Genomic DNA, 24,390 nt, shown 5'->3' with positions numbered 1-24,390 from the left:
TGATGATACAAAGTCAGAAAAATGGCCTGTTTATATTGCACATTTAAGAATAGGAAAATTATGAATTGAACAGACTTGAGGTCTTAGGTGCAGAATAACCTTTCCAAACTGACCAAAGCTATAAACAATTCCAATCTGATTTTGCATCTATCTGGCTGCAATGTAGCTTTATTACAAGCCAATTCATATTTTAGTTTGTGTACCCCATAATATGTGACATAGTTATGCCACTATATGGTTTTTATTCAGGCTGTTGCACGAGTAGTGTCAAACTTGGTTTAAACTAAAAGGCAGTGGGAGCAGATACTAGCCTTGAATTACAAATGCACAGCATAATGCATTTAGTATTTAAACACCGTCAAACACACTTGTTTGAACTCAGCAGTAAAATAAGGGAGTACAGCAGCATAGAATTCAGAAAGATTCTTCTTAAGGCTTCCAACACCAGTTCATTATCTCGTCTGCACATTTGTAGCTGGAGCAGAGTGTGCACCTGTAGCTGAGTAACACTGAAGACTTGTTTCATGACAAAGCGCCAAGAAAGTCCTGGCAGTATCACTTCTGTGGGTAACATTTCTAAACCTGCCAACCTGGCATGCTGGTGCAAGACAATGAATATATCAAGTGGATCTATATTTCAGTTTTAAAAAAATTCTCCAAGCCACAATTTGGAAATGCAGATCAGTTGTTTAGACAACAAAGTCTGAGCTCTCATGCTTTTCACATCCAAGCATTTTATTGTATGGTCTGCGTCATTATGGAAACTATGTTTCTGCATAACTGACAGCACCCAGCAGACTGGAAGAACATGAACATTTTGGTGCCAGATGGTTACCAGGTAACGAGCTGCCATTATCTGAAAAAGCAAACCTCGAGCTCTGTGCTTTATCCAAAAGGGAGCAAGTGATGCTTCAGTTATACAGAGCCTTGGTCAGACATCTGGAGTATTGCATTTAGTCAGGGCACTGCATTTCAGGAAGGATTTACTGGCCTTGGAGCAGGTACAGCATAAATTTACCAAAATGATCCAGGGGGTTAACTGCTTAAACTTGGGTTTTACTCCCTTGAGTGTAGAACGTTGATCAGTGATCTAATTGAAGTGATTAAAATAATGAAAGGCTTCCCTAGCGTAGATACAGAAAATCTATTTCCTTTTGTGGGGGAAATGAGAAACAACAGGGTGCAATATTAAAATTAGAGGCCAATCCAATCAGGAGTGAAATCGGGAAGCAGTTTTTCATATAAACAGTACTGGAAATGTCGAACCCTCTTCCTTACCAAAGGGCTTTGTATGCTGAATCAACTGAAACTTTCAAGACCAAGATTAATCAATTAAAAAAAAAAATCAGGCAAGAGTACTAAGGGATATGGATCAAGAGATGGGTAAAATGGAGTTGAGGTAAAGACCAGTTATGAATGCTCTGCCACTTCCTTCCTAAACGCGTCTACCTCTCTGTCATTTAAGATGTTCCTTAAAAGCTACCTTTTTGAATAAGCTTTTCAGCACCTTCTGTCTCCTTTTCAGACTTTGTGTATGTATGGTCTGATTATGCTGCTGTGAAGTGCCTCGGGGCATTTTACTAAGCTAAAGGTGGTATAGTTATCTATCTAATTGAATATCGGCAGACAGGCTCGAGGGATGAATGATCATATGTTCCTATGTAACAGGGTCAGGCTCAATGCTGCAATATCTTGCACCCATGATTGAATACCCTGCCCAAACTTAATCTTGCCTCACACTGAGACCAGGAGCGACAGCTGAGCGAGATTGGCAGGGATAAATAGAACGGTGGTAGAGGAGGCCCGAGACCAGGAGCGAGACCAACGGGGACAAATAAAATGGCAGCAAAGGAGGCACAAGACTAGGAGTGAGAGCTGAGCGAGACTGGTGGGGATAAACAGAGCAGCGGCAGAGGAAGCCCAAGACTGGCAGGGATTAATAGTGCTAGTTTGGGAGTGGACAGACCGGGTTCAAGAGAAAAAAAAATCAAAGCGAGACATCACTGAAAAGCAGCTAAGTGATGGATCGGGTGAGTATTTCACTTTTTTCTCTCTCTAAACTAGGCCACTGGTTTGAACTAGGAGCCGGGAAATTTAAAAATTTCAATCAGGGTAAGTATAACAATAAGTGAATTACTTATTGCACTCCTTCAAGCTGTTGTCACTTCCCTCAGTCTCCAATGCTGAGTACCAGTTTAAGTGTGGCATACAGCCCAAAGACTCCTGCACTTCTGCCTCTTCCTACTCTTAGGGATGGCCACCCACCCTATCCTCAACTCTCTCTGCCTGTGGGGTGGCCACCTAGTGCAACGTACGGTCCAAGAAACTCTCAGCCTCCTTGATGCTCCACAGTGACTCCAGCTGAAGCTCAAGCAGCTGAAAACACTTCCTATACACGTGGGCACCCAAGACACATCAAGCGTCCTAAAGTTCATACATGATGCAGGAAATGCAAGCAACAGGTCTCAGCTGCCCATCCATGGTCTAAAAAAAAAAAAGTCTTTATTCCCTCTTTTAGAATCTAGTTAGTACCTGGTTTAAACTATTAATTTTAATTAATCCCTCCAGACCTGCTCTGTACTAATACGATTATTTGAAGGCTTATAGAATACCCATAGTTACGTGATCATACCCTTTTTGCTTCTCAGCTCTAACCAAATGGATCTGTCTTTTCCCCTCAAGGGCATCCTCTCTTTCCAATAATACAATGTCTTTGCTAATCAGTACTGCTGTCCACCTCCCATTTTATCTTCCCTATCTTTTCTGAACACTTTGCATCCTTGAATGTTAAGCACTCAGTCCTCACCCTTTTTAAGCCACATTTCCATTATTGCCACTACAACATATTCCCACATGGCTATGTGTGCTTGTAGCTCACCAACCTTATTCACCAGACTTTGTGCATTTACATACATGTATTGTAAACCCTGTCTTGTATTCCTCGTAGTCTGCCCTATCTAATAGAATACTACTTCCTTGTCTAGTACTATCCAACACTCACTCTTTTTTCCTTATTCCTCTATTCGACTTCTATATGCTGGTGCTCATCCCCCAGCCAATTTGATTTAAACCCTCCCCAACCACATTCGTTAACCACCTCAAGAGGACATTGCTCCCAGTCCTGTTGAGGTGCAGCCCATCCTTTTTGAATTGCTGCCTCCTGCCCAGAACTGGTCCCAATGCCCCAAAAATCTGACACCCTTTCGGCCGCACCATGACTCAAGCCATGCATTGATCCTTCCTATCTCTATTCTCACAAGCATGTGGTTCTGGGACAAAACCCCCAGCTCAGCCCAGCCTGTTCCAACTCTTCCTTTCTCTGCAGGCTTTTTAAAGAGAACTTCTAAGGAGAGAAGAGAATTCCCAAGGAAGGAGAGAAGACCGCACCCAGCTCAGCTTTCCAGCATCTCTCTAAAAGACCCTGAGAAGTCCACTGTGTCAACTCATCTCATCGCCTGTCTTTGAAGAAAAGCCTGCTAAATTAATTCTCAATGCCACCTGAAAAGAACTGCTCTAAAAGATTCCAGTGACCCATCTACGTGTACTCAAAGGCTAGACTGTATGCCAGTTTGGGAACACAACATATCTCATCTGTTTTCTTCAAGAATAAAGAAGTGTTCAGCCCAAGTGTTTTGTTGTCTGTAACATACATGTTTTCTGGTTAACTGGTGTGTGCGTATATACATGAGGGAGGGGCTAAGGTAAAAAGGAACTTTAAAATTTCTATCTGTGCATTTATGCTTTACTTCATTATTGGTTAAGACTTATTTTATAATAAACTGATAATTTTGTTGTTCATTGAAATAACCTGGTTAGTGTTTTATTCTGGGGAAAAAAGAGTATATGATTGACCGTATCATTAAGTGGGAAATTTTAAACACATGTTCTGACCTGTGGAGAAGTGAAACTAGAACAAACAGTGCACTCCTCTCACCTCGGCCATAACATATAACTGGGGGCTCTTTGTAGGATAAACCCAACGCCGATGTAAGTGAGGCAATAATAATCGAAAAATGAAAAATAAAAAGAACCAGGTTTCTTGTGTAATAGAGCAAAGTCTACATCACTGGAATGTCTTTAACAGTTGCTCTGACTTTTCTGGGGACTTGATACTGCATGAGGAGAGTGCTGATTGGTTGGCAAGTGAACTCGGATTGTTAGAGGCATTGCGATGGAGAAGGCACTGGTTTATGGTAACTGACAGTTAACTGACAAGCCTTTCTGGGGAAGAAGGATGTATCCCTAAGTGATTTGAAGAACTTAACCAAAGTTAAGCTAATCGCATTAGCAGCAAAATTAGGGTTAGAGTTAAATCCAGGAGCTAAGAAAGCAGATGTAATAGCATAGCATTTACAATTGGAAGAAGTACAGTTGAATGGGCTAAAGTTCATTTACAAATGGAGCAGCAGGTGCAGGAAAAAGAATTAACAATGAAAAGACTTGAACTTGAGGAAAAAGAAAGAGAAAGAGAAGAAAGGGAATTCAAATTAAAAAAAGATGGTACTAAGACAAAAGAGTGGTCTTGACTCCAGTGAAAGTTCCGGTGAGGAAAGATCTGGCTCCAGCCCAGGACCCAGTGGAGAGCTGTTTAAATTTGTACAAGCCCTCCCTAAATTTGAGGAAAAGGACGTAGAAGCATTTTTCTTTTCTTTTGAAAAGATAGCCAAATAAATGAAATGGCCAAAGGAACGATGGACGCTGCTTATGCAAAGCATGAAGTTTATGCCATGCTTTCTGAGGAGGCTTCTGCAGATTATGAGATGGCAAAAAGGCTATTCTCGCTGCGTATGAGTTAGTCCCTGAAGCGTACAGGCAGAACTTTTGGAACCTTTGGAGATTGTCTGGGCACTTATATAGAATTTGAGAGGGTAAAGCAAATTAATTTTGATTATTGGATATCAGCACTAAAGATCGAAGCCACATATGAGAAACTGAGGGAACTAATTCTCCTAGAAGAATTTAAAAATTCACTCCCTCTGTTAGTATGAACCCATGTGGAGAACCAAAAGGTTTCAACAGCCAGACAGGCAGCAGGAATTGATGATTATGAACTTGTGCATAAGCCTTTGTCCGTCACCTTAACAAACCCAAGAAGGATTGAAGGTGGGAGGGTGAAAGGAAGGCAAGTAGCCAGGGACAAGGAGGGACAGCTGGGAATGCCCCAGGATCTCCTCCTCAGGCCAGAAAGGAAGAGGCTGAGGGTGGAAGTGAGGTCCGCAAGCTCAAGTGTTACCATTGTCACAAGGTGAGACATCTTCTTGCATAATGTTGGAAGTTGTGGGGTGAATCCCTGGGACTTATTGGGGTACACAAATCCAATGCAGAGAAAGGGGCCCTGACCAAGAGTACAGCAGATCAGGCTGTAGCTCTGACTGCAGCTATAAGGCGAAATACAAAAACCACTGTGAGTGCAGGGGTTGTGAATAAGATACCTGAGAGTTATAGGGAATTCTTGTCAAAAGAAAAACTAACTGCTTATCCCTCAAGTCAGGCAGGCAAACCTATAGTTATACTTAGGGATACAGGAGCCACTTTTGCTGGGGAAAGGCATAACTTTTCCACCAGAGAGCACATTGAATGCCAAGGTTTTAGTGAATGGTATTGGTGGGGAGCATATACCCGTACCTTTCTTTCGGGTGCACCTAGAGTGTGACCTAATGTCTGGAACGATAACTGTAGGAGCTTTCCATAGTTTGCCAGTAGACAGAGTTGACCTATTCCTGGGGAATGATTTGGCTGGAGCAAAAGTAGTAGCTTCTCCAGTGGTCACGGAAAAAACAAATGAAGTTAAAGAAACAGAACGGTTGCAGGAAAAGGTTCCAGGCATTTTTCCTTCACGTGTAGTAACCCAAACAATGGCTAAATAAGTTCCATTTTCGCAGATAAAATTGGCACCACCGTCAGATAGTTAAATATCTGAAACTTTCTTTGGGGATTTGGATAATCCAAAGGAAATGTTTAATAAGTCTTCTCTGATCATGGCTCGGCAAGCTATGCCACTTTTTTACCACTCTGGATCAATCAACTCGAACAGAAGCTGCGGCAAATTGAGTTCCAGAAGGCTATTATATTAAAAATGGGATTCTGATGAGGAAGTGGAGACCCCCTCACAGACCTGCGGATGAAGAATGGACGGTAGTTCACCAGATAGCGGTACTGCCAAAGTATCGCTGGAACTATTTAGGATGAAATTCCTATAGCGTAACATGTGGGGATTTGGAAGCCCAAGTCAAGTATAAAAGTCGACATTTTTATTGGCCAGATCTTTCCAAGCACGTGATGCAGTTTTGTAAAACGTACCACACATGCCAGATTGTGGGAAAACTGCAACCTGCCATAAAACTGGCACCTCTAATCCCCATACCAGTTTTTGGGGAACCATTTAGTAGGGTGTTGGTAGAATGTACAGGACCTTTACTGAAAACAATAGCAGGACACTAATATATACTCACTATCATGGATATGGCTACTTGGTTCCCAGAGGCCATTCCCTGGAGAACAATTTCTGCTAAGGTAGTGGTAGAGAAAAGTTAACCCAGTACTTCACGATATATGGACTACTGATTGAAACTCAGTCGGATCATGGTTCCAAATTTTAATTCTAAAACTTTTCAGCAAGTTATGGGTAATTTGACTACAGCACAGTTAAAGTATTCAGCATATCATTCACAGACACAGGGGGCTTTAGAAAGGTACCGTCAGACCCTCAAAACTATGATCAGGGCATAGTATCATGAATATCCCCATGATTGGGATAAATGGCGAGAATTTCTTTTATTTGCTACGAGGAATTCACCTAATGAATCTACCAGTTTTAGTTCTTTTGAATTAGTTTATGGACATGAGATAAGAGGTCCTCTAAAACTAATTAAAGGTTTTTTTTTTAAGAACAGAGGGACAAATCTTCTGTGCTAGATTATGTAACTATGTTCCGGGAACAGCTCACGGGAGCTTACAAAGTGGCTCAAGAACACCTTAAATCTTCCTAAACAACGATGAAGAAATGGGCAGACAAGCATGCCAAGACCTGAACATTTCAACCAGGGGATGAGATCTTAGTATTACTGCCTTTATAGGGCGAACCTTTGAAAGCATGGTACATATAAAATGGTCAAGAGAACTGGTGAAGTAAATTATTTGACTGACATCCCAGATTGCCAGAAAAAAAAAAAAAAAATCGCTGTGTCATATCATGATGATGAAACAATATCATCGCCGGGAGGAGGATAAGCAAGCACAGGTATGTCAGGTACTAGGGACAGTGAAGGATGAAAAGGATAGTGAGGATGAGGCAGAAGGAGGCCTAGACAATTCTCAAATTGAACCTCATACCATCCAGTTAGCTAATGCCAAATTGCGAGGGAATTGGACACTATGCTTTCATATTAAGATGCAGAACAATGAGAAGACCAAACAAGGCTACTCAGAGCATTTATGAGAGTCTGTAGGGATAAGCCAGGATGTTCAACCTTAGCCACACATGATGTGGAGTAGAGGAATCCGTTCCTATAAAACATCATCTTTACCACTTAAGTCCAGAGAAACAGGCCCAAGTAAAAGCAGAAATCTGAAATATGCTGGAAAACCACCTAATTGAACCCAGTCAAAGCAGCTGGAGTTCCCCAGTAGTATTTGTACCTAAACCTGATGGTTCAATTAGACTTTGCATAGACTACAGAAAAGTTAATGCAATAACAAAGGCAGACCCCCAACCAATTCCTTGCTTGGAAGACTGTATTGACAGGGTGGGCAGTGCCATGTTTCTTACAAAGATAGATTTGTTAAAAGGATACTGGCAAGTTCCTCTGACACCCTGAGCTGAAGAAATATCAGCTTTTGTCAGTCTTTTCCAGTCCCAAGTGATACTATTCAGACTAGGGGAAGCCCAGGCCACTTTTGGAAGGCTAGTGAACCAAGTGGTAATCAGTGTTCCTAACTGTCTGGTTTAACTTGATGTGCTGGTCTACAGTGACACTTGAAAGGACCACTTGGAACAACTGGAGGGCTCTGTTTGGAAGGTTGCTGTTGGCCGAATAGGTGATAAATGGTAGAAAAACTTAAAAACCAGAATGCCAGACTATTCCGATGGAGTTTTCGATTACAACCTTATCACTTAAAGATTATCCACAGTACGGGCAAAAATATTGTTAGTTAGATTCTTGATAAAGTATCTGCAGTTTGTTTTGAGATATCCAAGTGCAAAGTGGGTACACAGTAAAATTGTATTAACTATAGGAAAAGAATGAATAAGTATGTGTGAAAATGTCTTTTAAAATTTTTCATCTTCTATTTTTCCCACACTTTGTCATGAAACGCATTTAAAATGGCATTTCATTCCTCCAAGTGTGGAGGTATTATGAAAGTGCTTCAGTTTTTGTTAAAAATATTTTTTGAGGAATTCACAGTCAAACTGAAGAAATGTTGGACCAGTTTTTTTTTCTAAGAGGGTCATCAAGAGGACACTGAAAGAACCTGTTTGGTAACATTTACTGGTTGTCACATAACAACTTAAAAATAGAACAGAAACCCAGGTAATTGGGGAAGATGTATGCAGAGAAGTGATAGGTCAGAAGGTGGATTTTGTTTCCGGTTGACTTTTGAATTGTTTGGAGTTAGGAATAAACTGTTTAAAAGGGGTTGGAGTTTAAAAACAACACTGAAGGACAGAACTCCCAGCTCAGCCCGGCCAGTCCCATCTCTTTAAAAAGCCTGCAGAAAAAGGAAGAGAATTTCCAAGGAGAGAAGAGAATCCCCAAGGAAGGAGAGAAGACCACAACCCAGCTCAGCTTTCCAGCACCTCTCTAAAAAAAAAAAACCTCGAGAAGTCCACTGTGTCAACTCATCTCGTCTCCTGTCTTTGAAGAAAAGCCTGCTAAATTAATTCTCAACGCCACCTGAAAAGAACTGTTCTAAAAGATCCCAGTGACCCATCTACGCGTACTCAAAGGCTAGACTGTATGCAGTTTTGGAGCACAACATATCGTATCTGCTGTTTTCTTCAAGAATGAGCAAGTATTCAGCCCAAGTGTTGTTTCTTGTCTATAACAGAACTCTAAACAAACATCCTTTTACGTGTCCGGTTTTTTTGTGTCTGTGTCTGTGTGTCTGTGGCTAAGGTAAAAAGGGAACTTTAAAATTTCAATGTGTGTTTATGCCTTACTTTATTACTGGTTAAGACTTGTTTTATAATGAACTTATAATTTTGTTGTTCATTAAAGAAACCTGGTTAGTGTGTTTTATTCTGGGAAAAATAGAATATTTCATTGACCGTATCAGTAAGTGGGAAAATTTAAATACATGTTGTGACCTGTGAAGAAGTGGAACTAGAACAAACAGTGCATTCCTCCCACCTCAGTCGCAACAGCAGTTAATTGTGGACAGTCGGTCTCATCCCAATTCAGCTTTACGTAGATCTAGAATCCATGTAGCTGTTTAGCATTTCTTTCAAACACGAGGTTTATCTCAACCATATTATGATCATTATTAGATAAATGTTAATGCACTGTTAGGCTGATAACTAAACACAGCTCATTACTAAACCTAATATGGCCTGCCCCCTTGTTGGTTCCAGGACATATTGTTGCAGAAGACTATACTGGACATGCACAAGAAATTCACTTGTAGATTCAAATCCACAGCGGAGAAAATGGAGACTGCTCAAATCCATTTGTACTTTATGGTTTCGTTTTGTTTAGTTTAGAGATACAGCACTGAAACAGGCCCTTCGGCCCACCGAGTCTGTGCCGACCGTCAACCACCCATTTATACTAATCCTACACTAATCCCATATTCCTACCACAATCCCCACCTGTCCCTATATTCCCTACCACCTACCTATACTCGGGGCAATTTATAATGGCCAATTTACCTATCAACCTGCAAGTCTTTGGCATGTGGGAGGAAACCGGAGCACCCGGAGGAAACCCACGCAGACACAGGGAGAACTTGCAAACTCCACACAGGCAGTACCCAGAATTGAACACTGGTCACTGGAGCTGTGAGGCTGCGGTGCTAACCACTGCGCCACTGTGTTGACAGAGAAAGACACCTTTCATTCCATCAGTCTTGATTGAATTTTTGATCCTTCTCCAAGAGGTGAACAAAGAATGTCCTGGCCCAATATCCTACTCATTCATGCATCAAAATGTGTGCGCTTTTTAAAAAAAAAAATCCCCATTTTTAAAAAAACACTTCATCAGCAAAGTGCACAAAGGAGAATTAAAATGTCAGCCAGCGAAGTAGTGCAGGCCATTCTTTGCAAATGTCATTGGTTTTATTTTAGAATGAGAACATTTCACAAACCTCCAATCTTGGCATTGTAAGCGACTCCTATTGTGCAGTGCGAATTGTTTGCAACAGCTGCCACCTCTCCTGCACACCGGGTTCCATGCCTGTGGAGCACACAGAAGGAAAAAAACACATTACACACTGAGGCCAAAACAGTAAAATTCCAGCAGTACAGACCATTTTGCAAGGTATAAAGTGGGGTTCCCCAGAGGTCAGTACTAGGGTCACTGCTTTTCTTGACAACAATCAATGACTTAGACTTGGGTGTACAGGGCACAATTTCAAAATTTGCAAATGACACACAACTTGGAAATATTGTGAACTGTGAGGAGGATAATGATAGACTTCAAGAGCACATAGACAGGCTGGTGGAATGGCCAGACAGGTGGCAAACGAAATTTAATGCAGACAAATGTGAAGTGATACATTTTGGTAGGAAGAACGAGGAGAGGCAATATAAAATAAACAGTGAAATTCTAAAGGGGTACAGGAACAGAGAGACTTGAGGATATGCGTGTACAAATTATTGAAGATGGCAGGGCAAGTTGAGGAAGTGGTTGAAAAGACATACAGGATTCTTGGCTTTATAAATCGGGGCATAGAGTACGAAAGCTAGGATGTTGTGATGAATTTTTTTATAAAAGATTGGTTCGGCCTCAACTGGAGTATTGTGGAGACTGCTCAAATCCATTTGTACTTTATGGTCTTATCAGTTGACAGAGAAAGACAACTGGAGCATTTCTGGGCACCACACTTTAGGAAGGAAGTGAAAGGCTTTTGGAGAGAGTGCAGAAAAGATGTATGAGAATGGTTCCAGGGATGAGGGACTTCAGTCGTGTGGGTAGATTGGAGAAGCTGAGGTTGTTTTGCTCAGAGAAGAAATCTGAGGTATTCAAAATCATGAGGGGTCTAGACAAAGCAGATAGAAGGAAACTGTTCCCATTGGTGGAATGGTCGAGAACCAGAGAAGACCGATTTAAGGCGATTGGCAAAAGATTCAAAAGCAACATGGGGAAAATCACTTTTACACAGCAAGTGATTATGATCTGGAATGCTCTGCCTGAGTGTGTGGTGGAGGCAGATTCAATCGTGGATTTCAGAAGGGAATTGGATAAGCACATGAAGGCAATAAAATTGCAGGGCTACAGGGAAAGGGCAGGAAAGTGGAATGACCTAAATTGCTCTTGCAGAGAGCTGGCACAGACTCGACGGGCTGAATGATTACAACACAGATAGAAGCCATTCTATAATTCCAAACCTACAGACGATTCCAAAGGGGGAAGAAAAGTACTAATGGTTAAATCATAAAAAAGGTCTTCCAATTTTACAAATTACTGTTGATCCAAAAGCATTGCAATTAGTGAGCACTATCTTTTATTCAAAGCGCTGACATGGGATGACAGCCATTGCAAGTCTCAGGGCATTTTCAGCCTATTGCATAATCTCCAAATTTAAAATATCGTTTACCTATCAACATTTTTGTCCTATCAAATGGGAGGCAAGAGTGAATTGAAATCCTGTTCAGGGGCCAGCAGGAGAGCAACGATTGGGCTCAGAAGTAAGGGCATTACAACTAAACCACATAGTGCTCTGCACAATTTTGTACATGTGCACTTTGTCGTAAGGGCTGGGATTTCACGTTGGGCAGATGGGAGCTGGTCACGGATTGAAAAGTCGGTGGCGGACCCACTTCCGCCTTGCCTGGGGATCCGACCCCAATTTTACAGGTCCCCGGGCTTTAATTGTTCCGAGGCGGGACTTCCACCCGCTTGAGGGAGAAAGTCCCGCCTCATTGAGCTGCTGGCCAATCAGCGGGTAGGCAGCTCTTAGTCCCAGCAGCACCACCGGGAGCGGTGATCACTGCTGGGACTGCAGCCTAGCCGAAGACATGGAGCCAAGACGACAAGTCGTTTCGTTGCCTCGCCGGGGGTAATCGGTCGGGCCCCGGCAATGCAAGGGTGGTCGGTTGGGGGGGAAATGGGGGAGTGTTGGGTGCTGGGGGTGGTTGGGGTAGCAGGGTGGCCCTCCATCAGGCACCCTGTGGCCTCCACCCCCACTTAAGGGCCTTGATTGGCCTGGGGTGGGCGGGCCGTTTTTGCCCACCCCGCCCTACGTAAAAGGGGGCGGAGGCGGGAGTGGGTCAGGAAAGCCTCCTGCTCCATTTTACACGACCACCCAACGCCCCCCACTCCAACCATCCGGCTCGTTGTGGTGGCGTAAAATTCCAGCCAGATTCTCAGTCATTTACGGCACAGAAGGTGGCCATTTGACCCATCGAGTCCATGCCGGCTCTCCATGGAGCTCTTCAATCAGTCCCACTCCCCCAATTCTAGAAGAGGGTTACAGGGCAGAGTAGCATGAACTCTGTTTTGATGTTCCCCTCCCCAACCCAGGGGCACTGATGTTAATTGGAACATCCATATCAGCTTAGAGTCATAACAGCACAGAAGGGGGCCACTCAGTCCATCGAGTCCGTGCCAGCTCTCTGACCCAATGGGGATCAAGAAGGAGTTCTACCGAACCCCTATGGTTCAGCTGCTCTTTGGTTAAATTGGTACGTTATCAGGGAAGCAAAGCCTAGCTTTTAAAATAAAATGTATGAAACTCAACTGTACCACAGAAAGCAGTCTAAAATGACAATTTGAGCACCCAGCATCTGAACTTAAGACAACAAATTGATCTTTTCGCAGTCTCAAAAATTCAATTCTGGGGCCCAGCAATACCAAAATAAGGGTCAGCGATGGGTTTAATGCCATAACCCATATCTTACAAACTGCAATTTTAGTTTATGGATAGGCTCACTCAATAGTATAACCAATTCTGCTATAATGCTGGAATTCCAAATGTGTAATTGAAAACAACTGACTGGAATCATTGAGTCTGGAAGTAACAATACTCTCCTGATTGGTTTCCTATCGTTCATCCTCCAAAGATTTGTGCTCATCCAAAACTCTGTTATCCTTATCCTAATCCACACCAAGTTCCACTCACCCATCACTTGTGCTCGTTAACCTACATTGTCTCCCAGTTGATCATGGGTGTGATTCTAAAATTCACTTGTGCTCAAATCCCTCCATGGTCTTGCCCCCTCATTATCTCTATAACCACCTACAGCCCTACAACCCTCCGACAACTCTGTGTTCCTCCAAAGCTGGCCTTTTGTGCACCATCAGTAGTCATGCCTTCAGCTACTTAGGCCTAAAGCTCTAGAATTTTTTCCTTAAACCACTCCGTCTGTCCTCCTTTATGACACTCCTTAAAACCTACTTCTTTGATCAAGCTTTTAGTCACCCATTCTAATGTCCCCCTCTTTGTCTTGGTGTTAATTTTTGTCTAATTGTGCTCTTCCTAAATTAAAAGTACTATATAAATGCAACTAGGATGGAATGAAAAAATGAGTCACAAGTTTATTTTTTTTTTTACGAGTAGTCCTCGTTGCATTTCATAACTTGCACATGACACTCAACTATTCCACAACGATTCTGTCATAGTGCAGACATGGGGCCAATCTAGTGTCATGGTTGCATCACGTCTGGAACGCAGAGACATCAAAAAATTAATATTGCTTGAAGTTAGTTTTCTTTTTTCAAAAAAAGCTTAATATTTTAAAATCGCATGGAAATTGTAGTGAAAAATAAGATACAGAATTGTGGCTCAGACATGGTAGGAAATCACAAAAATCATGGTAATCCCAAAAGAAGAGTTTTAGGGGCAGTATGAAAAGCAATATTGTCTGCAATCGGAATGGCATTTTAGGCCCTGTCTGTATCAAAAACATTCCCCAGGAGAGAAGTTGATGGGACAGTGCTTCTCAGATGTTTTACCCTCAAATCATGAGACCATTCCTTTATTGCAAAAAAAAGTCCACAGAACTGCCCTTGGTTCTTTTGAGCAATTTTTTAAATATCAAATTTACTAAAACAACCCTGAATGTTCGTACAAAATCAAAGTTAAAAACAATTTGTGGGGTGGTGGGGGGTGGGGGGCACAAGGGGTACAATGGCAGTATGGAAGTAAGTGAAGGGAAAGCTACTCCGACAGAATGAGAAATACCAAATATCAAATCTTAAATGTCAATTTCATTTGCGTGAAGACAAATAAAGCACAGGTGGGCTCACACAAATGTTCATGCAAATTAATGCTTAGTAAGAGCACAAGGACTGCTGAATACGTGACAATCTTATAAATGGAGTCCGGCAATTCCTCACAAAGTATTGCTTAAATTGAAATTAACTTTCATGATAAAATGGTTAGTGACTCACCAATTCTGATTAAAATGTACACTCCAGGTAGCTACAACTAGGTTCCTTGGTGAGGAGTTTAACTGAAGTATCATTACCAAAGAACTGTTCCATCTACATCAATTTTAGTCGAATATCAGCGCCGTTAACACAAATAAGGCAAAATTGGCGCAAATATAGGTTACATTTTTTGCTGCAGTTCAAAAAATAACTCAATCCAAGTGCCAAACAAAATACCGTGCGCTTCTACTATGAAAGCAAAAATGATTCACAAGTTGGAATATTCCAATTTCAGAGAGGAGAGTCGCTACATCTTTTCTTGTTAGGAGGACAGGAGCTACAATACTGCTGATGGCAGCTGAAACGTGATGGGGACCCAAGATCTGTGGGCAGGAATTTGATGCAGCCTGTAATGGAGAAAGATCATTTGACTTCACAGCTCAAAAATCTCCAGGAAGGGGTATTGCCCCAGTTATATTCCCCATTGCTGGATGACAGACCTGTTGCTTAGATATAGAGAGAATAAAACAAGTGGAAGTTACATGGCAAGGTACAAAGTCAATTTATAACAAAGAAATAAAGTAGTAAATAACTCAAGCAACCACTGGTTATTTGCTGGGTTTCTTTACTGCATTGTTTTCACTGCATGTCTAAACACATTAAATAGTTAACACACAAAAAGATTGTTTTATTAAAAACAAATGCTTACATTTTAATGGCAATTAAATGAGGCACTTTAAAGGGGGATATTCTTTGAAAAAATATTTGGCAAACTTATTTATTTCCAGTGTTTGATGATCTCATCAAAACATATTATGTTGCTTGTAATGTCCTAACAAAAATAATGCACAAATCTTGTGACTTTCTTCCCTCCAAAAGGAAAAAGAAATGCACCTACTGGAGTGCACCCCTTCAATAGACCCACAATTCTGATCTCTCTCTGGAAGGGTTAGCATAATGTGGTAAATCTTGAGCAAGGAGTGAAGTTAGTACAATTCCCTGAAATATCGAAAGCAGAGTGACATGAGAAGCACCATTTATTGGTTCAGCCATCATATAAAATTCCATTTCAAGTATTTTCAGTTCCAGTGAGATGTAAAGCTGTGACATGTTGGCCATATTACACATGCAAAGACCAATACCAGCTGCATTTAATAACTCAATTTTGTAAGTTAATTCTGTTGCTATTTATTAGGCAAATACAAAGTTGGCAGTAATGTAGGATATGATTCCGCTAACCTCACTATGTGACCAATGTTTAAATGTGGTTTCCCAAAATAAAATGTGGGATTGGTCTAATTTAAACAATCTGAAGATTGAAGGGGGGAAAAAAACATGCAATTCTGGACTAAATTATCGATAAGTATTTCTTCTGTACAGCCAAACAAAACAAAACTCAATCCAAATTCAACCATCATTTAATAGCATCCCATTCTTGTTCTTTTGTTTCATAAAAAACTTTAAAATTAATTTCCAGTTACAGAGATCCTTCTGAGAATTCAAAAGAGACCAGAAGTTGTGATTTCTGACTTGAAAAACACATTTCCATACATAAAAAGGAAATAAATTCACAGCTGTAAAAATGTTAAAAGGATCCAGAATTTACCAGGGAGAATTTTCAAAGCGTGAATTTATCAGGAGAAAATGCTGATGTAATGTTCCACATTGGAAATAGTCCTAACTCATTTTTGTCCCATTAAATGAGAAGTTCATTTTTCTATACCTCTGCTATGATGAATGTGAAGCTTGTGAACCACAGATGCTGGATAGCATCCCTTTGTGCATCAACTTGATATATAGATGGACTTGAAAAAAAACATGGTTTCCTTAGGGATATTCTAAAAGGCTTAAAAAATTCCGACAACCAGAAACATACAACAGCCTGCAACTCTCAAGAGCCAAGTGTATGTCAAGAGTTTAATGAAATCCTTCAGTTGTGTGGACTTTTCTTAAGTGAACATCTGCTTCAGCAAACTAAATTTGGAAGGGCATTGGTGTTCATTTAAATGCTAACCGTATATGAAAAAAAAAAATCAGCATTATGAATTCTTAAATCTCAATCGTCTATTTTGCATTAATGCTGAAGTTGTTTATAGTGGTAAATTGGAATGGCACAGCATGTTGGAGATCAGTCCATTGCACCAAGTGCATTGATACCTCAGATTTAAAAGTATAAATTCAGCTATAATTCTTCAGTATCTCTTTACCAGAACACCACATCAGAGAAGGAAAAATGTTTCTAGGAACATCTTAAAGCAGGTATTTTCTCTTGACACCTTCGCTGCTTCCAAATTGTTAGACTGCTTATCTGACATCCAGTACAGTATGAGCAGAAATTTCTTCTAACTAAATATTGGGAAGACCAAAGCCATTGTCTTCAGTACTTACTACAAACGCTGTTCCCTAGCCACCAACTGCATTCCTCTCTCTGGCAACTACCTGAGGATGAAACAAACAATCTTATTCTGACCGAGGTGAGCTTCAGACCACATATCTGCACCATCGTTAAGTCCACCTATTTCTACCTTTCTAACATTGCCCAACTCCATCCCTGCCTCAGCTCATATGACGATACTCTCATCCATACCTTTGTTACCTCTAGACTCGACTATTCCAATGTACTCCTGATTGGCCCCATCCCACCCCGCACAACTGCCACTTTCCACCCTCAATAACTTGAGGTCATCCTAAACTCTGCTGCTTGTGTCCTAAGTTGCACCAAGTCCTGTTCATCCATCACCCCTGTGATCACTGGCCATTGTTGGCTCCCAGTTAAGCAATGTCTCAATTTTAAAATTTTCATTCTCCTTTTCAAATTCCTCCATGGCCTCGACTCTACCTATCTCCTCCAGCCCGAGAACCTTTCAAGATATTTTGCTCCTCCAATGCTGGTCCCTGAGCATCCCACGCCTTTAACTACCAAGGCCCTCAGCTCTGGAATTCCCTCCCTAAATATCTCTGCCTCTCTTTCCTCCTTTAAGATGTTCCTCAAAAGTTCCCTCTTTGAGTAAGCTTTTGGTCATCTGCCCCAATATCTCCTTATGTGGCTTGATGTCATATTTTGCTTGGTAACGCTCCTGTGAAGTGCCTGGAGACATTTTACTATGTTAAAGATATTGTATAAATGCAAGTTGTTACTATTCTTGAATAAAAGTAATCTAAATATGTAAACAAATAAGGTAATTATGATCAAACCACATACTTGCAGAATGCCAGTTTACTGTCATTCCAGTAGTAAGAGTTGAGCCTAACCAACTGCATCTTTTCTGGAGTAAAATGCAGTCACTTAAAGAATTATTCTTCAAATATAATCCAATGTGGACAGCCAATGTCGTTGGGAATTTTGTCTCCAACAATCTTTCAAATAAACTTAACCGGTGTGCCACATGTACATCTACACAAGCTAACATTTAGAAACTGGAAAGTACATAACCAGTCTTCCCTCAAATTTCAAGCATTTCTGTTCGCTTTGGAAGGCAGTAACCGATGTGATACATTTCTGCAGATGGTACAGTGCACTTTAATATTCATAGTGGAAGTCAGCTGGGCTATATGACCCTAGATGACAAGATAGCAGAGTCTTTTTTTTTTACAAAAATCTTGCTTAGGACGTGGGCATTACTGTCCGGGCCAGCATTTATTGCCTGTCCCTAATTGCCCTGACAAGGTGGTAAAGATGAGCTTTTTGGATTTGCACAGTTCAAAGGTTCCCAAATTTCTTTTGTTACATTTCCTCCCCCTCCCCGACACCACCCGCACTGCCACCCCACTCCTGGAAGATTCATGTACCATACGTGACCGCACCCCCCCCCCCCCCCCCGTAAGAAACAACATACCTCAGATTTTTGTCAGAACCAATAAAAACATGTATCCCAAGTCTAACGGGGAAGGACTGTGTTTCCAGTTTCTCTTTTGCCATCTCTATTTGTTCCTTTTCCACGATCAAAATGCTTTACACTTCACAATCATCAAGCAATACATTTCACGCTCAGGAGCTGGGGACTACCGGTGTGGCTTGGACACATTCACTACCAATGGTTTGGTACGATGCATCGGTAATGAAGGACAAAATCTACGTACCCTCATTTGAAAACTTCTGAAGTCTACAATGTTTGTAATTGGAATCAAGTCTACACCTAGTTCCCCATTTTAATCAGCTTGTTTTGTATATATTTTTAAATTACTGTTGTATTGGCCTTGTAATATTTAGCATGCTTTGTCCTCAGTATAAAATGGTCATTTCAAAATATCGACTCTTGCACTGCAATCCTACATTTGGTTGCCAATATACTTCTCTGCATATAGACAGGTTTGTGACAGACAAAACACCACTCATCACGCTTCAGAAATCTATCATTTGCCACGTACAAACAAAAATCCCAGCAATAGAAAATACCTTGCAGAACATCGGAAACCTTCAACACATTTCAGGCCTTGCAGCTTAGTTATTACATTTGTTGTGCAATGTACATTTTGCAGTTGCATCTGACTGATTTCTGTTTCATATTCATAAAACGCATTACATCTTAACAGATAGGACAAAGAAAACAATTTACAAGATAAGAAAAAAAACAAGTCAAACAGTTTGCACCTATTAACAATTAGGTTTTATGGCCTTAAAAGAGACACCCAATTAGAAACAGCTGCACCTCAGCAGTTGAATGGATTTTGCGCTACATGATATAATACTGCTTTTGTAAGGCAGCATTGCATCCAACAACCAATGAGCAATATCACTGTAGGTGTGCTATATTAATAAATTACATAAAATACATAATTTGAATAGATTCTACTTTTGCCAGATGAGACGCCAGGAAATTTCACTGAGCAAAGCCAGAGCAACATAAACTAAAATGGTTCCAATCATCCTCCTAGCCTTTACTCAGAAGTTTGACTGCTTCCATTTTTCAAAGCAGTAACCAGAACAAAATTCAATTCCTGGAAACTGGTTAAGGTTCTGGTGCCAGCAATATAAATTGCTTCACTGGAGCATTACTGATAAAAAAAGTAAATGCAATTTAACAGCCTCACTATCAAAACTCCTTTTATTTTTAACAGACTTGTAAGAGTAGACTTGAGTATGGAAACAACTAAGCATGGGAGTCGATCTGTGGAACATAATGGCCTGGTGTATCCAAAAATTCCCAGAAAATACCTTAATCTAAACAGAATCAAATCAAATAGCAAAAAAAAAATCACAGAATTGTAAACACGAGTTGCGCCCATAACTATACTAGACCCAAGTATCTGCAATCTTTTAAGCACATTCAACAAAATCCTCACCCAAACTAGTTCCCGCCCACATAACTACCCACGGCCTCAGGTCAGAAAGGCAAGTTTCCACCAGTTCTGCTCATTCGGGAGAGTTTATCGCATTGCGCCTAGATTCTCAGGCGCACATAGGAACAGGAGTAGGCTATTTAGCCCCTTAAACCTGCTCCGCCCATCATTCAATGAGATCATGGTTGATCTGTGACCTAACGCCATACACCTTTCCCACAAATTCTTTCATACCTTTGACTAAAAAAAATCTATCAATCTCAGATTTAAAACTAATAATTGGCGCAGCATCAATTGCCATTTGTAAAAGCAAGTTCAAACTTCAACCACCCTTTGTGTTGTTACGACTGAAGTGGGAGGAGTGCACTGTTTATTCTAGGCCCACTTCTCCACAGGTCACAACATATATTTTAAATTTTCCCACTTACTAATACAGTCAATCATATACTCTATTTTCCCCAGATCAGAACACTAACCAGATTTCTTTACTGAATAACAAAATTATCAGATTATAGAATAATTCTTAACTAGTAATGAAGTAAAAGCATAAACATACATTTATATTTTTAAACTCCCTTTTTACCTTAGCCCCTCACACACATACATACACTGGTTAACCGGAAAAATAAAAGAGATTTTTTGGTTTAGAGCTCTTTCGCAGACAGAAAAAAACACTTGCGTTGGTTACTTGCTAATTTTTGAATTAAACAAAAGAGATATGTTGTTCCAAAGCTGGTATACAGTCTAACTTTCGAGTACACATAGACGGGTCACTGAGATCTTTTAGAACAGTTCTTTTCAGGTGGCATTGAGAATTAATTTAGCAGGCTTTTCTTCAAAGACAGGAGATGAGATTAGATGAATTGACGCAGTGGACTTCTCAGGGTCCTTTAGATATGCTGGAAATCGAGCTGGGTTGTGGTCAAACGAAGAGAGTACCTACAGTAGATGTTGGTTACTACACTCAAAAGGGTTGTGATTCTTTGGAATTTTCTACCACAGAGGGTTGTGGATGTTCCATCATTAAATACATTTAAGGCTGGGAGAGATAGATTTTTGATCTCACAGGGAATCAAGGGATATGGGGAGTGGGCAAGAAAGTGGAATTGAAGCCCAAGATCAGCCATGATAGTTTTGAATGGTGGTCTATTTCTGCTCCTATTTCGTGTGTTCTTCTCTCCTTCCTTCACTTCTTCAGCAGCAGGATAACTATCAGCTGCTCACTCCAGAAGGTAAAACACACACAAAACAACCAAAAGCTTGAATGTTTTCAGCCCTCTCAGGTGCGCGCTGCTGCCAGACCTGTCCAATCAAGGGGCGCTACAGACTTCTTTGCCCACATTTTTCCATTACCAGGGTTTCTGTTCTAGTTTTAACATGAGTCATGTGACAACCAGTATATGTTGTTACCAAGCTAGTTCTTTCAGTGCCCTCTTGATTAAAACTAGTCCAACATTTATTCAGTTTGACCGTGAATTCCTCAGAAAATATTTTTACAAATAAAACACTCACTTCCGTAACAGCATGTAGAAGTGTTTCCTAATTTCACTCCTGAAAAGAGCTGGCTTAAATATTAGACTATGCCACCCCCCCCAGTCCTCGACTGCCCAACCAACGGAAATAGTATCTCTCCATCTACCCTATCAATTCCCTATAATATTTTGAAAATTTTGTTCAAATCATTTTATAACCTTCTAAATTTCAGGAAATACAGCCCTATTTTCTGTTATCCCTCGTGATTTAATCCTTGGAGTCTGAGTGTCACTTGATGAACCTGCGCTGCAGTCCCCCTACAAGGTCAAATGTGGTGCCCAAAACTGCTCAAAATTATTCCAGTAGTAGTTTAGCCAGGGCTTTGTATAGCTGTGGTTGCATGAATCCAGCGTTAATCACCTGACCTGCAGCCTACAGCAGTCAATTGAAACCACAGGTCAGTCCTGCTGCAGAAATCAATCAGTTTAAAACATTGAAAAATGGCCCATTTCCAGGTAATTCCACTCCTCTTACTACTCCACTGTTCCTTACGCTGCTTGATTGCACTAATTCATGGGAGACTTTATGTTCAGGCTTATGTTAATGAGTTTGTGCAGAAATTTAGGTGCAATGTCACCTCGGCAGAACTAGAAAGGCCAGGTGCAATTTGCTGATTGCGCCTCTGGTGGAAACTACTGGCCAATTAATTTTTACATTTGCATTTGGGGTTTCAGGAGAGCAGTGCTCATGAGACCCACAACCTCAGTGTGCTGCTTTCCCTAGCTCATGGCCAAACCAGGGAATATGACATAGTAGCCGGACATTTAACAAGAATCCAAAATGTATTATTTCTTTAATATCAAATAATAATCATTCATACAGCTCAATGGATCTGAAACATCATGATACAACCATATATTCCAGGCATGGAAATTGATCTAGAGTGTATACCAAGTACTTGCATCACTCGGTCATGCACAAACGTGGTACTGGCCTCCCACATTTAGCAGGTAACGAGAGAAGTGCTAAATCCAAAGCCTGTTGATAAGATTCACAAAAAATATCTTGAATGGTATCAGGTTCATTATATTGAAGAGCACCATCCAGGGCACTAGCATCACATACCTCTGGTCAAAGCACTCTCTAAATGTAAAAGTGGCAGTTCTTGATGCTGGCTTACCCCCAACATGTCTCTGTATTAGTTATAATATAGTTGCCCTACTATTGGCGTCAGTAACCTTCAAGGCAGCACCAGGAGCGGAGAAAGGGAAAAGGAAAACTGGGAAAAAACATATTTAATTATCAGTGACAAAAATGGAACACTTGGTTTACTATTTTCCCTTTATTTTGCAGCATCAGGATAAGTTGTTCTACTTAACAAAATACCACAAATCAGTAAAAAAATTGTAATCATAAATTGTAATAGTGCCACAAACTAAACGGACCCATATGCTCTTCCTCCAATGAAGTGTCTCTATTTGGCACTTATTTCCCTTTCTCCCTTAATTTTTTCCTCTGCTTTTACTGGGCTTTTGCAGGAGTACAATTCCATCAAAACTGGCCACCCTCTCATTCCTTACTAAACTAGTTATCAGTCATGTGAGATTCTAAACAGCAAGAATCAGCAGACTAGTCGAGCAAGGTGAGCATCGCCGCCCAATTCTAACTCCGTTTTGTCACCAGAAGTATGGACACAGATGGACACACACACAAATGATCCGAACTGAATGAGTTCCCACCCTTCCTTACCTCGGGCACAGAGCAATTGCAGCATAAATATTACCACTCTTACGGAGCCCAACTAATTTAAGCAAGACAGCAAGACGGATTTGTAATAAAAACAGAAAATGCTGGAAATACTCAGCAGGTCTAGCAGCATCTGTGAAAAGAGAAACAGAGTTAACGTTTCAGGTCAATGACCCTTCTTCAAAACTGGGAGCACTTACAGATGTAATAAGTTTTAAACAAGGCAGGGAAGGGTGCAGAAAGGAGGAAATAACAAAAGGGGAAGGCTGAAAGGGGAAGGGAAGGGAAAATGTGTTTGGTGTTATCATCATGCTGGAGGTAGCAGAAATGGCGGAGGATGGTCAGTTGAATGTGGAGGCTGATGGGGTGAAGAGTGAGGACAACCCTATCATGCTTCGGGGGTAGGGGGGGCGGTTGGTGGTGGGGAAGGGTTGAGAGCAGAATTGCAGGAAATGGAGCAGAGACTGTCAAAGGCCCAGTCAACCATGGTTGGGTGGGGGGGTGGGTGGTGGAATCCTCAGTTGAGGGAAAAGGAAGACCTATTGGAAGCGCTGATGTGGAAGCTTGCATTGTCAGAATGAGATAAACTGGGAGAATGGAACAGAGTCCTTACAGGAAGCAGGGTGTGAGGAAGTGTAGTCAAAGTAGCTGTGGGAGGCAGTGGGCGAATAGTGAATATTGGTAACCTGGAAACAGAGAAGTAGAGGAAGCAAAGGGAAGAGTTGAAGATGCACCACATGAAGGTGAGGGAAGGATGGAAATTCAAAGCAAAGTTAAAGCAACTTTCTATTTCAGGTCAAGAGCAGGAAATGGCACCGATACAGTCAATGTGCCAGAAAAAAGGTAAGGGAGGGGGCCAGAGTAGAACTGGAATAAAAAATGTCCCATATCTCCCACAAAAAGGCAGGCATAGCTAAGACCCACATGTGCCCCCATAGCAATATTCTTTATTTGGAGAAAATATGCAGAGTTAAAGGAGAAGTGGTTCAACGTGAGAACACGTTCAACCAGGTGGAGGAGGGTGTTGGTGAATGGGGAATGGTTGGGCCTATGTTCAAGGAAGAAGTGGAGAAACCTCAGACCGTCCTAGTGGGGGATGGAGGTGTAGAGAGATTGGACATCCAAGGTAAAAAAGGAGATGGTAAGAGAAAGGAAACTGAAAACTGTTAAAGTGATGGCTGGCATTGAAAAGTCACAGATATAAGTGGGAAGAGAGTGAACAGTGGGAGAAAAAAAGTCAGGATAGGAAGAAATCAGTTCAGTTGGGCAAGAACAGGCTGAAACGATGGGTCTACCAGGGCAGTCCTGTTTGTGGATCTTGGGAAGGAGGTAGAAGTGGGCTGTTCAGGGATGGGAGACTGAG

At 41.2% G+C, this 24,390-nt stretch overlaps 1 protein-coding gene across 4 annotated transcripts in view; it reads right to left on the bottom strand.

Moving 5' to 3' along the window:
• The window catches only part of pcsk5b (proprotein convertase subtilisin/kexin type 5b), a 503,063-nt gene that overhangs the window by 361,915 nt on the left and 116,758 nt on the right, over nucleotides 1–24,390 (bottom strand). For all 4 annotated transcript variants that reach the window (XM_068029979.1, XM_068029980.1, XM_068029981.1 and 1 more), the window contains exon 6: nucleotides 10,303–10,391. In XM_068029979.1, the coding sequence (XP_067886080.1) occupies nucleotides 10,303–10,391 (89 nt within the window). The remainder of the gene's footprint in view (nucleotides 1–10,302; nucleotides 10,392–24,390) is intronic.

Source organism: Heterodontus francisci, chromosome 4, assembly GCF_036365525.1.
Source record: "Heterodontus francisci isolate sHetFra1 chromosome 4, sHetFra1.hap1, whole genome shotgun sequence".
Lineage (NCBI taxonomy): Eukaryota > Metazoa > Chordata > Chondrichthyes > Heterodontiformes > Heterodontidae > Heterodontus > Heterodontus francisci.
Note: the sequence above shows the minus strand (reverse complement) of the source record. Positions and strands in the feature narration are given on the sequence as shown.